We start from the raw sequence: 13,936 nt of genomic DNA, 5'->3' as shown, positions 1-13,936 counted from the left end.
CAAAATTAGCCAAAGGAATGGAGTCCAAGGCTACAGATGCTAAAGACCATCAGGACCCAGCAATAACCTCAGTCAGTCCCTCTTCATCCTAAGGTGCTGCAAAGTAAAATACAAGTTACATGAGTTGCTTGGCATTCTGAAACACAAGAGCAGAGGAACAGACAAAGCAGCATAGAAAATCATGCTATATTCTACTGCTGTAATGATTCTGGTCTAGATGGGCACATGGCAAAGTAAAAGACCTTCAATCTGAACGGAGAGAATCCCTAAATCCCGAAGCTGCTGGTTGTTGCTCTGAGCAAGGATCCGTAGCCGCTCTGCTGCTTCCCGGGGGATGTTGAATGTCACACGCACGCTGTTCCAGGGCTCCACCTTCTGTACTTTTAGCTTGCTGGACTCTTGATTGTGAAAGAAAAAGAATTATATTAATAATCTTTTAGCCACCAGAGGAGATGGAATTAAAAAACAAACCAAAAGAGCAAAAGAATAAGGTGGAGCACCAGCTTGGAATAGCTAACAGAGCATAGGCTTTGGACCTACAGACTCAAATCTAATCCTGGCTTTGCCACTTAGCACCTGGGGGACCATGAACAAGCTATTTAACCTTTCTGAAACTTATCTTTTTCTTTTCTAAAACTATGAAAACACTACTTCATATGATTTTTGAGTATAAAATTAGATAATATATGCAAAAAATCTAGCATAGTAATTGGCACACCACAGGCAATGAATAAATGGAAAGCAATAAGATGGAGAAGAGAGAGGTTAAGTTTAAATTAATAGAATAGGCTCATGCCTATAATAATAATATAGGATTATAGGCTTATGCCTATAATCCCAGCACTTCGGGAGGCCGAGGCAGGTGGATCACGAGGTCAGGAGTTCAAGACTAGCCCAGCCAACATAATGAAACCCCGTCTCTACTAAAAATATAAAAATTTGCTGGGCATGGTGGCATGCACCTGTAGTCCCAGCTACTCGGGAGGCTGAGGCAGGAGAATTGCTTGAACCCGGGAAGCGGAGGTTGTGGTGAGCCAAGACTGCGCCACTGCACTCCAGCCTGGGCAACAAAGTGAGACTCCGTCTCAAAAAAAAAAAAAAAAAAAAAGGTAAAGGACAGTTCTCCAGAAAAGATACACAAATGGTGGCCAATAAGCACATGAAAATATGCTTGACATAACTAATCATCAGAGAAATGCAAATCATAATGATAAGATACCACCTCACAACCATTACCAGGGCTACTATCAAAACCACAGAAAATAAACATTGGTGAAGATATGGAGAAATAGAACCTGCGGGGCACGGTGGCTCACACCTATAATCCCAGCACTTTGGGAGGCTGAGGCTGGTGGATCACTTGAGGTCAGGAGTTCAAGATCAGCCTGGCCAACATGGCAAAACCCCATCTCTACTAAAAATACAAAAATTAGCCAGGCATGGTGGTGCACGCCTGTAGTCCCAGCTACTCAGGAGAATCGCTTGAACCCAGGAGGCGGAGGTTGCTGTGAGCCAAGATTGCACTACTGCACTCCAGCCTGGGTGACAGAACAAGACTCTGTCTCAAAAAAAAAAAAAGAAAAGAAACTGGAACCCTTGTGCACTGTCAGTGGGAATGTAAAAGGATACAAGCTGCTGTGGAAAACAACAGTTTCTCAAAAAAAATTAAAAATAGAATTACCACATGATGCAGCAATTCTACTTTGGAGTACACACTCAAATGAACTGAAAGCAGAGTCTCAAAGAGATATTTGTACACCATATTCATAGCAGCATTACCCACAATAGCTAAGATGTGGAAGCAACCCAATGTCTACTGACAGAGGAATGAATCAGTAAAATATGGTATATACATACAATGGATTATTATATTATTATTATTATTATTATTATTATTATTTGAGATAGAATCTTGCTCTGTCACCAGGCTGGAGTGCAGTGGCATGATCTTGGCTCACTGCAACCTCCGCCTCCCGGGCTCGAGCAATTATCCTGCCTCAGCATCCTGAGCTGGGACTACAGGTGCATGCCACCATGCCCAGCTAATTTTTGTATTTTTAGTACAGACAGGGTTTCACCATGTTGGCCAGGATGGTCTTGATCTCCTGACCTCATGATCACCCACCTCGGCCTCCCGAAGTGCTGGGATTACAGGTGTGAGCCACTGCGCCCGGCCACAATGGAATATTATTAAGCCTTAAAAAGGAAGGAAATCCTGCCACATTATGCAACATGAATGGGCTTTGAGCATCTTAGGCTAAGCGAAATAAGCCAGTCACAAAAAGGCAAAATTCCACTTATATGAAGGAAGTAGTCAAAAATCTTAGAAACAAATAGTAGAATGGTGGTTTCCAGGGACTAGGAGCAAGGAGGAAATGGGGAGTTGTTATTTAATGGTTAGAGATGTTCAATTTTTTTTTTTGAGACGGAGTCTCAATCTGTCGCCAGGCTAGAGTGCAGTGGCGCAATCTCGGCTCACTGCAACCTCTGCCTCCCGGCTTCAAGCAATTCTCCTGCCTCAGTCTCCCGAGTAGCTGGGACTATAGGCACCCACCACCATGCCCGGCTAATTTTTGTATTTTTAGTAGAGACGGGGTTTCACCATGTTGGCCAGGATGATCTTGATCTCTTGACCTCGTGATCCACCCACCTCGGCCTCCCAAAGTGCTGGGATTACAGGTATGAGCCACTGCACCCGGCCAGAGATGTTTAATTTTACAAGATGAAAAGAGTTACATCCTGACTAACACGGTGAAACCCCATCTCTACTAAAAAATACAAAAAATTAGCCTGGCATGGTGGCAGGCGCCTGTAGTCCCAGCTACTCAGGAGGCTGAGGCAGGAGAATGGTGTGAACCCGGGAGACGGAGCTTGCAGAGAGCCGAGATCGCGCCACTGCACTCCAGCCTTGGCGACAGAGCAAGACTCCGTTTCCAAAAAAAAAAAAAAAGAGAAAAGAGGGCAACACATGGTGGTGATGGTTGCACAACATTATGAGTACATTTAATTTCCACTAAACTGTATATTTAATAATGGTTAACATGGTAAATTTTATGTGTATTATACAATAAAAAATACTTTTTTAAAAAGTTAAGTAATTGAAGAGGTACTATTAATTATAGTTACATTTTACAGGTTGGAAAGCAAATCCCAGGCACAGTTAGCTGATAAAAAAGTTATTTGGCTGGGTGCAGTGGCGCATGTCCGTAATCCCGGCACTTAGGGAGGCCGAGACGGGCAGATCACTTGAGCTCAGGAGTTTGAGATCACCCTGGGCAACATAGTGAGACCTCATCTCTACAAAAAACAAACAGAAAATTAGCCAGGTGCAGTGGCGCGCACCTGTAGTCCCAGCTACTTGGCAAGCTGAGGTGGGAGAATTGCTTGAGCCTGGGAGATCAAGGCTGCAGTGAGCTGAGATCATGCCACTGCATTCCAGCCTGGGTGATGGGGTGAGACACTGCCTCAAAAAATAAATAAAAAACAAAAAAAGTTATTCAACAACCTCAGGCAAAACAATTTTCTCTTTTGTTATTAACTCAGCTAAACTGAATCTTCTGTATCCTTCATTCAGTTATACATTCTAATATTAAGATAATGGTCATTCAACACCTGTGAAAAGAAGGAAAAAAGAGATAACGGTCATAGAGGAATATCCTTTCTCAAAATGAGAAATATCTACGGATAGAGGAAAGTGCCTACATGTTGCCTAAAGCCTCTTCCAGCTCTTAAACCATTGTACATTGAATGTTAACTTTTCCAGACATGGAGTTAACTTGTTGTAATGTGGAAAAAAAAAGGGAAAACTTGCTAAAAGGAATGAGATAACACAATCACAGGAATTTAGAAAAGATTAGACAATATCTAGTCCAAGACTATTTTACAGGAGAGGAAACCAAGGCCCAGAAAGCCTAAGTGATTTGCTCAGAATCCTGTGGCTAACTAGTAGCATCAGAGATGACATTAAAACCCAGCTCTGATTCTCAGGGCAATTTCCTTTCCATTACACGTAGGCCTCCAAACAGCAAAAGGCAGGAAGTTTGGGGATCCTGGTTCCACCAATCATAGACACTGCAGGACTTCTTCCCACTCTGAAGTGTGTTGGAATCTTATACATATTCTACACAAACATCAAATTTGCTTATGGTATTAACACTTGTAATATGCTTGCAGAAAAATCCATATTCATAACAGTTATATCTTATCAAAATCTTTTTGAACTTCCATATTTGAGAGATTTGACTTAAAATACTTTTTGGACCAAGAATATAATCTGACAGCACCATAAATCTAGAGTTGGTTATTTTTTATTTATTTTTATTTTTTTTGAGACAGAGTCTCACTCTGTCATCCAGGCTGGAGTGCAGTGGCATGATCTCCGCTCACTGCAACCTCTACCTCCCGGGTTCAAGCAATGCCTCAGCCTCCCGAGTAGCTGGGATTACAGGCGCCTGCCAGCACGCCTGGCTAATTTTTGTACTTTTAGTAGATGAGGTTTCACCATGTTGGCCGGGCTTGTCTCAAACTCCTGGCCTCAAGTGATCCACCCACCTCGACCTCCCAAAGTGCTGGGATTACAGGCATGAGCCACTGCGCCCACCTTTATTATTTATTTTTTTAGACAGGGTCTCACTCTGTCACACAGGCTGGAGTGCAGGGGCACTATTAGAGCTCACTGCAGCTTTGACCTCCCTGGGCTCAAGTGATCCTCCCACCTCAGCCTCTTGAGTAGCTGGGAACACAGGCGCACGCCAACATGCCCAGCTAATTTTTGTATTTTCTGTAGAGATGAGGTCTCTCTATATTGTCCAGGCTGGTCTTGAACTCCTGGGTTCAAGTGATCCACCCAACTCAATCTCCCAAAGTGCTGGGATTACAGGCATGAACTACTGTGCCTGGCCTAGGTTTGGTAATTTATTTGAAAGCCATAAATAAATTGAGTTAGCAATATGTAAACAACAGAAAAATGTGGTAATTAATGAAGAGCAATGAACAATTTCAGGCCCAGCTAGACCTTTATAATATATAACTATGATTATGGTTACAATAATGTTGATAACTACATGAAAAATTCTTAATTGTATGCTAAATAACGCATAACTATGGAGAACCTTGTACAACACAGTGAAAAGCAGTTGAAAAAACAACAGCTTCCGTCCAGATAACAAATCTCAAAAGATAAAACCCCCAAGCCTTAAAAGAAAGCTAATTAGCTCTTGATCAATTTAGGATTTGTGATAAAAGGAATAAATCTAGGCTTTTCACTATGTCTGAAGGGATTAGATAATTGTGCTAACTAGAATAGAGAACATCTAAATCAAGGTTCAAAACCACAAATGCCCACAAGATATGGACAGGTAATCTAAATGTGTGAAGAAGCCAGATGGGAACTGTGGTGAAGTGGGGCTGCTCTCAGAAGCAGCTGCTACTTAGTACCATCTGGGAAAGAGGGAGAACTCAGTGTTATTAGATCTTCCTATTTTTAAAGACAAATGTAAAAATCTGGATTGTCATGCAATATATCTCAATTTTTAAAGCACTGGCAATAAAACTCAAACACTGAAAACAAACTAAATCTCAAACACTAACGTGGGCCAAATAACAAATGGCTGCAGACTGGATCCAGCAAGCTGTCAGCTAGTGACTTCTGATATAAAAGTTAAAGGAATAAATTTAAAGTACATTATAAGCAGACTCATGGAATAATAAGTTTTCTAAGCTTTAAGGGTCCTTAAGGATTCAGTTTAACCTTTTCAATTTACAGGTAAGGAAAATGAAGACCAGAGAGTTAAAAACAAATAAATTTGGGTCTTGAGAATTACTTTTATCCACTAGAGAAGATTATTCAACAATTTCCATAATAAGCAATATTTTATGTTCAGTTCTTCTATGTACTTAAAAAGAAAGAAAACATGTATATTTTTAAAATCCTAAAATTCCACCTCTGTGCTTAAATTCAGCCTTCTGACCCAATTTAGCAAACTTGCTTTATAAAACTCAAGATAACCATGGAAGGGCAAACATTTCAAAAACAGTAACAGGAAGAAAAAATAATTAAAGCAAATTACCCATGTGTAACAAATTGGGCACATTTTTCAATATTGCATCTAATTTCCATTTGAAGTCTTTATCATCTATATTTCCTTTGAAGGCCACAAAAATTGTGGAATCCTCCAAAATACTATCACTTTTTGTGTCATCATCTTCTAGTCCAGAGTCAAAATCCATCTCTGAGTCTTCCATTGTTGATGAACACAAGGAAGTATAGATGTCTTCTAAGTTTGGAAGGTCATCCAAAACCATGGTGAATATTATTCCAGAAGCATATGCCAAGAGGACAATAAGAAAACTTCTGAAAAGAGAAGATGCAAAAGAGCATTACAATGCATAGTTATGCATTCAACAATGTATAATTCATAGTTCTATGAAAATTGTAATTTATTTGACAATAAGATACTGTAAAAATTAAGAAATTACAGAGAAGATAAGCTATTTTAATTATGATATTCTAAAACAATTAGTTCTTACAGTTACCAAAAATAAAAATACACTAGTCTTAAATTTAACATTCTATTTATTATGTTATATGCCACTTTTTTATAAGCTAGAATGTCAGGAGAAGGGAACAAAGGATCACAAGAAAATAAAACAAGCACATACTTTTTGAGAATTATAGGTCTTTGGTTGACCCCACGGAGCAAAGGGCTCCCCAAGACTTCCCCTACTTCTGTCTTGACAAAAGCTTAAAAGGAGCCAAGGTTTCTAAAGCCTTCTTCTTTCTCCAAACTACAAAGCACAACCAGACCTGACTAATAGCAACTGGATGATTACCTAAAATTCTGAAGTCTTTCATGAACCATTTTAAACAACTTTTAATGGTTATTAACAGTGAAATGGCTTAAAATAATGATTCTGAAATAAACACTTAAAAATTCTTATATGAAAGGGCTGGGCGCAGTGGCTTACATCTGTAATCCCAGCACTTTGGGAGGCCAAGGTGGGCAGATCACTTGAGGTCAGGAGTTTGAGACCAGCCTGGCCAACATAATGAAATCCTGTCGCTACTAAAACACAAAAATAAGCTGGACGTGGTGGTGTATGCCTGTAATCCCAGCTACTAGGGAGGCAGAGGCAGGAGAATTGCTTGAATCCAGGAGGGTAGAGGTTGAAGTGAGCCGAGGTCGCATCACTGCACTCTAGCCTGGGCAAGAGAGCGAGACTCCGTCTCAAAAAAAAGAACAAACCAAAAAAAAGGGGGGGTTGATATGGACAGGTAATCTTTATGGAGGTAAAGAACTGTGTTCTGGACAGAATTAAATTGCTTCCTAAATTTTAGATATAAAGAAGTTACATTTTCTGCTATTTTCAGGTATGCTGCTTACCAAAGAGTACATGCATTAAAGATCACACAGTGTGGCCATTTCCTGTTAGCTTGGGGATTGAAGATCACATACTTAACCCAAAAGTAAATGAATGAACATTAATTTTCAGCATTTGTGGTAAGCAAAAATGGCATGGAAACCTAAGAACCTCCCACAAATGTTCCAATAAAATAATTCCTTATAATTTTAACTATAATACAACATTGATTGATTGAGACAGTCTCACTTTTTTGCCCAGGCTGCACTGCGGTGGCACGATCTTGGCTCACTGCAACCTTCACCTCCCAGGTTCAAGCAATTCTCCTGCCTCAGCCTCCTGAGTAGCTGGGACTACACACAAGCACCACCATGCCTGGCTAATCTCTTTTAGTTTTAATAGAGATGGAGTTTTGCCATGTTGCCCAGGCTGGTCTTGAACTTCTGAGCTCAGGCAAGCCACTCACCTTGGCCTCCCAAAGTGCTAGAATTACAGACATGAGCCACCTTTTATTTATTTATGGCACTTATTTATGGCACGTGTCCAGCCTTTTATTTATGGCACTTATTTATATTATTAAAGTATTACGAATTATTTCTTTAAACTTGTAACTATAATTACAAGTTTCTTAAAAAAAGATGGATAAGAAAATTAATCCCCTAAAAAGCAACTATATTAGGTTGGTAGGATCACTGATACATTTTATTTTCCTATTTTCCAAATATGCTGCAAATCATTAGGAAATACAAAACTGCTGTAATATGGTTATATTCCTTGCATAAATGAAAAAAAGTAACTGAAACACTGTTTAACATTTTTTTTTAAATTTTTTTTTGAGACATGGTCTTTCTCTGTTGCTGGAATGCAGTGGCAAAAACGTGGCTCACTGCAGCCTCAACCTCCTGGGCTCAAGTGATCCTCTCGCCTCAGCTTCCCAAGCAGCTGGGATTACAGGCGTGTACCGCCGTGCCCAGCTAATTTTTAAAATTTTCTGTAGAGATTGCATCTTGCCATATTGCCCAGGCTGGTCTCAAACTCTTAGGCTCAGGTGATCCTCCAACCTTGGCCTCCCAAAGTGCTGGGATTACAGACATGAGCAACCATGTCCAACCAATTTTTCTTTTTTAAATAGTGAGGCTGGTGGATGGCTTGAGGGCAGCAATTTAAGACCAGCCTGGGCAACACAGTGATACCTTGTCTCTACAAAAAACAAAAAAATTAACTGGGTGTGGTGGTGCACGCCTATAGCCCCAGCTACTCAGGAGGCTGAGGCGAGAGGATCCCTCAAACCCAGGAGTTTGAGGCAACAGTGAGCTACGACAGTGCCACTGCATTCCAGTATGGGTGATAGCAACATTTTTGTCTCTAAAAATAAAAATAAAATAGGCTGGGTGAGGTGGCTCACGCCTGTAATCCCAGCACTTTAGGCGGCTGAGGCGGGCAGATCACCTGAGGTCAGGAGTTCAAGACCAGCCTGGCCAACATGGTGAAACCCTGTCTTTACTGAAAATACAAAAATTAGCTGGGCGTGGTAGCAGGCGCCTATAATCCCAGCTACTTGGGAGGCTGAGGCAGGAGAATCACTTGAACCCGGGAGGCGGAGGCTGCAGTGAGCTGAGATCGCGCCACTGCACTCCAGCCTGGGGGACAAGAGCAAGACTTCGTCTCAAAAATAAATAAATAAAATAAAAAAATTACTAGTGACTAAACTTCAGCAGCAAAGGCTTTCCAAAACCAACCTAAGCAATCCTTGGGGGAAAAATTCCTCTGTTATAAGTAAATATGGCAAAAATACTTCCAAATTTGAGCAGAGCACCTTGTGTTCTGGCAATTACATCCTTTTCTAGTGCTACGACTGTTACAATGAAACTGATTTGGGTGATTAAGAAACAACAGCAGGGTCAATGGCTCATACCTGTATCCCTAGCACTTTGGGAGGCAGAAGCAGGAGGGCTGTTTGAGCCCAGGAGTTCCAGACCAGGTTGGGTAACAGCGAGACCATGTCTCAATTTTTTTAAAAATTTAAAAAAAAAAAAAAAAGATACAACAGCAGTCAGAAAATCTCAAATTAATACCACTGCCCTTATTTGATTGCCATCTGCATTTTACAGATTTTTAATCAACTTTAGAGGTAATTAAACACAACTAATGAAGATTTTTAGGGCTTAAAAGTTGCTGCTTAGCAGGAAAAATGATGACTGCCTAAAAAACTATAACTATTTAGTAGCTATTCCAAAGTTGGAACAACTGCAAGAAAACAATTTAAAATCTAAGAAACATTTTCCAAAAGAATCTTTAACCAGAAAGATGACTAACTAAAAAGCCTGGACTTTGATAGTCTCCCTAAACAGGTCATTGGTCATGACATGAGGACTATGTATCTAGATCTGGAAAACCTTCTACTGGCAGATACAGGAATTGTCAGTTTAACAATACTATGGGCATTACACAGTACTTAAAAAAAAAAACAGAAATTGAAAGTCAGTCTATGAAAAATTGCTGGCCTTCCCTCCAAAAAAAAATAATTTTTAAAGAAACTTCTTTGGTTGGTAGGCTATTTATTACTGCCTCAATTTTGGAACTTGTTAATTGGTATATTCAGAGATTCAATTTTTTCCTGGTTCAGTCTTCCTGGTTCAGTTCAGAGTGTATGTGTCCAGGAATTTATCCATTTCTTCTAGATTTTCTAGTTTATGTATATAGAGATGTTTATAGTATTCTCTTATGGTTGTTTGTATTTCTGTGGGGTCAGTGGTGATAGCCCCCTTATCATTTCTGATTGTGTTTATTTAATTCTTCTTTCTTCTTTATTAGGCCTGCTAGCAGTCTATTGTAGCTAGTGATCTATCAATTTTTTTTCAAAAAACCAGCTTCTGGATTCACTGATTTTTTGAAGGGTTTTTCGTGTCTCTATCTCTTTCAATTTAGCTCTATCCTTGGTTATTTCTTGATCTTTTGCTAGCTTTGGGGTTTATTTGCTCTTCATTTTCCAGTTCTTTTAGTTGAGATGTTAGGTTGTTAACTTGAGATCTCTCTAGCTTTTTGATGTGGGCATTTAGTGCTATAAATTTCCCACTTAATACTGTTCAACACTGTCCCAGAGATTCTGGTATGTTGTCTCTTTGTTCTCATTAGTTTCAAAGAACTTCTTCATTTCTGCCTTAATTTCATTATTTACCCAAAAGTCATTCACGAGCAGGTTGTTCAATTTCCATACAGTTGTGTGGTTATGAGTGAACTTCTTAATCTTGAGTTCTAATTTGATTGTGCTGTGATCTGAGAGACTGTTATGACTAAATAGGATTCCCTGTTTAATAAATGGTGCTGAGAGAACTGGCTAGCCATATGCAGAAAATTGAAACTGGACCCCTTCCTTACACCATCCTTACAAAAATTAACTCAAAATGGATTAAAGACTTAAATGTAAAACCCAAAACTAAAAAACTTCAGAAGAAAATCTAGGCAATACCATTCAGGACATGGGCATGGGCAAAGATTTCATGATAAAAACACCAAAAGCAATTGCAACAAAAAAATTGACAAATGGGATCTAATTAAAATAAAGAGCTTCTGCACAGCAAAAGAAACTATCATCGGAGTGAAAAGACAACCTACAGAATGGGACAAAATTTTTGCAATCTACCCATCTGACAAAAGTCTAATATCCACAGCCCACAAGAAACTTAAACAAATTTATGAAAAAAACAACCCCATTAAAAAGTGGGCTCCAATCTTATCGTCCTCCAATCTGTCTCCAGACAGCAGCCAGAGGGATCTTTTTAAAACACAAAATAGGCCAGGTGTGGTGGTTCAGGCCTGTAATCCCAGCACTTTGGGAGGCTGAGGTTGGAGGATAGTTTCAGCCCAGGATTTTGAGACCACTCCTGCCAACACAGTAAGACCCTGTCTCTACAAAAAAAATTTAAAAATTAACCAGTTGTGGTGATGCACACCTGTAGTCCCAGCTACATGGGAGGCTACGGTGGCAGAACTGCTTGAGCCTGGGAGGTCAAGGCTACAGTGAGCTATGATTGTGCCACTACACTCTAGCCTGGGTAAGAGAGCAAGATCCCGCTCTTAAAAAAAAAAAAAAAAATTAAAAGAGTGAGATCAATTTTGGAGATGGCCTAAAAGGCCTAGGAAACAAGTTATTGAGGAAAAACCTCAAAACAAACTTTGCCATTTACAAATTAACCTGTATTTGATGCAGGACAGGCAAGCCTCCAAAGTGGGGCTTAGCCTTCAAGCATTCTTGGCTTCACCCAGGAAAGAACTTAAGGGTGAGCCACGGTAGGGTAGAAGAAAACAGCTCTATTGAAGCTGCAGTGTTACAACTCTGTGACTGCTCCTGCAGAGCAGGACTACCCCATAGGCAGTGTGCCGAGACTGGCAGCTCAGAGCAGTTTTGCAATTACATTTATATCTAATTTTTTTTTTTTTTTTTTTTTTTTGGAGATGAAGTCTCGCCCTGTTACCTAGGCTGGAGTGCAGTGGTGTGATCTCAGCTCACAGCAACCGCCGCCTTCCAGGTTCAAGCAATTTTCCTGCCTCAGCTTCCCAATTAGCTGAGACTACAGGCAGATGCCACCACGCTTGACTAATTTTTTGTATTTTAGTAGAGATGGAGTTTCACCGTGTTGCCCAGGCTGGTCTCGAACTCCTGAGCTCAAGCAATCCGCCCACCTTGGCCTCCTACTGTACCTGGCCAGCAGTTATATTTATATCTACTTTTATGTATTCATTTATTTTAATTTTTTTGAGATGGAGTCTAGCTCTGTCTCACCCAGGCTGGAGTTAGGTGACACATTTTAGTAGAGATGGGGTTTCACCATGTTGCCCAGGCTGGTCTTGAACTCCTGACCTCAGGTGATCCACCCGCCTCGGCCTCCCAAAGTGTTGGGATTACAGGCATGAGCCATCGTGCCTGGCCTATACCTACTTTTAAGCATGTAGATTAACAGGTGGTTTATGCAGAAATTGCCAGCAAAAGTATGGTAACTTTTGGGTAGTCAGGTCATTGCCACGGAGAGGGGTGGTAAGTCCTGGGTGTTGTCATGGTAATGGTAAACTGACATGGCACACTGGTGGATGTGTCTTATGGAAAGCTGCTCCTGCTCCATCCCTGTTTTAGCTAGTCCTCAATTTGGTCTGGTGTTCACGCCCTGCCTCTGGAGTCGATTTCCACCTCCTACGTCATATTTAGGCTTAACTGAACGACATGTAGGTTTTAAAGTTGAAGATTAAATAAATAGCCTGTAATCCCAGCACTTTGGGAGGCCAAAGCAGGCGGACTGCCTGAGGTCGGGAGTTTAAGACCAGCCTGACCAACACGGAGAAACCCCGTCTCTATTAAAAATACAAAATTAGCCGGCCATGGTGGCGCATGCCTGTAATCCCAGCTACTGGGAGGCTAAGGCAGGAGAATCACTTGAACCTGGGAGGCGGAGGTTGCGATGAACATAGATAGTGCCATTGCACTCCTGCCTGGGTAACAACAGTGAAACTCCGTCTCAAAAATAAATAAATAAATAAATAAATAAATATCTTTAGCAGGTTGATGTTTTGCCTTGGTGTGCCAATGAATTGCTAGATTATGTGTCAAGTTCAAAGCATCTGAAAATTTCAAGTTACAACTTACAAAAAAATATATACCATAGGTTACGTGGGGGCCTGATATTAGGAAATCAACAATTCATCTAAGTGCTATATGAAGCAGCATCTAGAAAGCTTTATTCAACAAACTTTGAGGGAACTATGGTAGTAGTAATGAGAAAAGTTAAGTGAATAGCAGTGATCAAATGCAATTTCTTCAAGTTTCAATCTATGGAAGTCAACCAATGACAACAATGGTATCTTTCTTACTCATCTAACAAATAATTTACCTTTAGAAAAATATAAAGATAAAAACGTTATTGTAAAGCCCTACAAAGAGGAGATCCAACAGTTTTTCTGATTACTGACGCATCAAATGCCTGACATCGTATTTACAGGTATCTTGATATTGTGTCACAGGTTTATCAGCAGTTCCCCAAGTTCCTACTCCAACTTTGCATAAAGGCTTACTATGGCTAGGTGTGGTGGCTCACACCTGTAATCCCAGCACTTTGGGAAGCTGAGGTGGGCAGACGGCTTGAGCTCAGGCTTTTGAGACCAGCCTGGGGAACATGGTGAAACCCCATTTCTACAGAAAGTACAAATATTATCTGGGCCTGGTGGTGTGTGCCTGTAGTCCCAGCAACTCACGAGGCTGAGGTGAGACAATCCCTTGAGCCTGAGGGGAGTGAGGGGAAGGGTGGAGGTTGTGGTGAGCTGAAATTGTGCTACCGCACTATTGCTGCTCTGAGCAAGAGTGAGACTCTGTCTCAAAAAAATTAAAGGACTAAAAATACTCAGTAAATGTCAAAGTGTTATAGTCACACACAGCATAACAATAAAATAATATTCTTTACGGCAATTATTCCTGCCTTAAATGGAAGGATGTTCACTGAAAAACATTAATGTAAAAACAAAATTTAAGAAAGGCTGGGCGGGCACAGTGGCTTACACCTGTAATCCCAGTACTTTGGGAGGCCAAGGA

The 13,936-nt window shown here is 40.5% G+C and overlaps 1 protein-coding gene across 10 annotated transcripts in view; it reads right to left on the bottom strand.

Moving 5' to 3' along the window:
- The window catches only part of NCOA6 (nuclear receptor coactivator 6), a 113,729-nt gene that overhangs the window by 61,425 nt on the left and 38,368 nt on the right, over positions 1-13,936 (bottom strand). For all 10 annotated transcript variants that reach the window (XM_063633593.1, XM_055265893.2, XM_063633592.1 and 7 more), the window contains 2 exons: positions 6,069-6,352; positions 243-398 (listed from right to left, as the gene is read on the bottom strand). In XM_063633593.1, coding sequence (XP_063489663.1) covers positions 243-398; positions 6,069-6,303 — 391 coding nt within the window. In that variant the 5' untranslated portion in view covers positions 6,304-6,352. The remainder of the gene's footprint in view (positions 1-242; positions 399-6,068; positions 6,353-13,936) is intronic.

Source organism: Symphalangus syndactylus, chromosome 24 (genome assembly GCF_028878055.3).
Source record: "Symphalangus syndactylus isolate Jambi chromosome 24, NHGRI_mSymSyn1-v2.1_pri, whole genome shotgun sequence".
Taxonomy (NCBI): domain Eukaryota; kingdom Metazoa; phylum Chordata; class Mammalia; order Primates; family Hylobatidae; genus Symphalangus; species Symphalangus syndactylus.
This window is presented reverse-complemented; position numbering and strand designations above follow the sequence as displayed.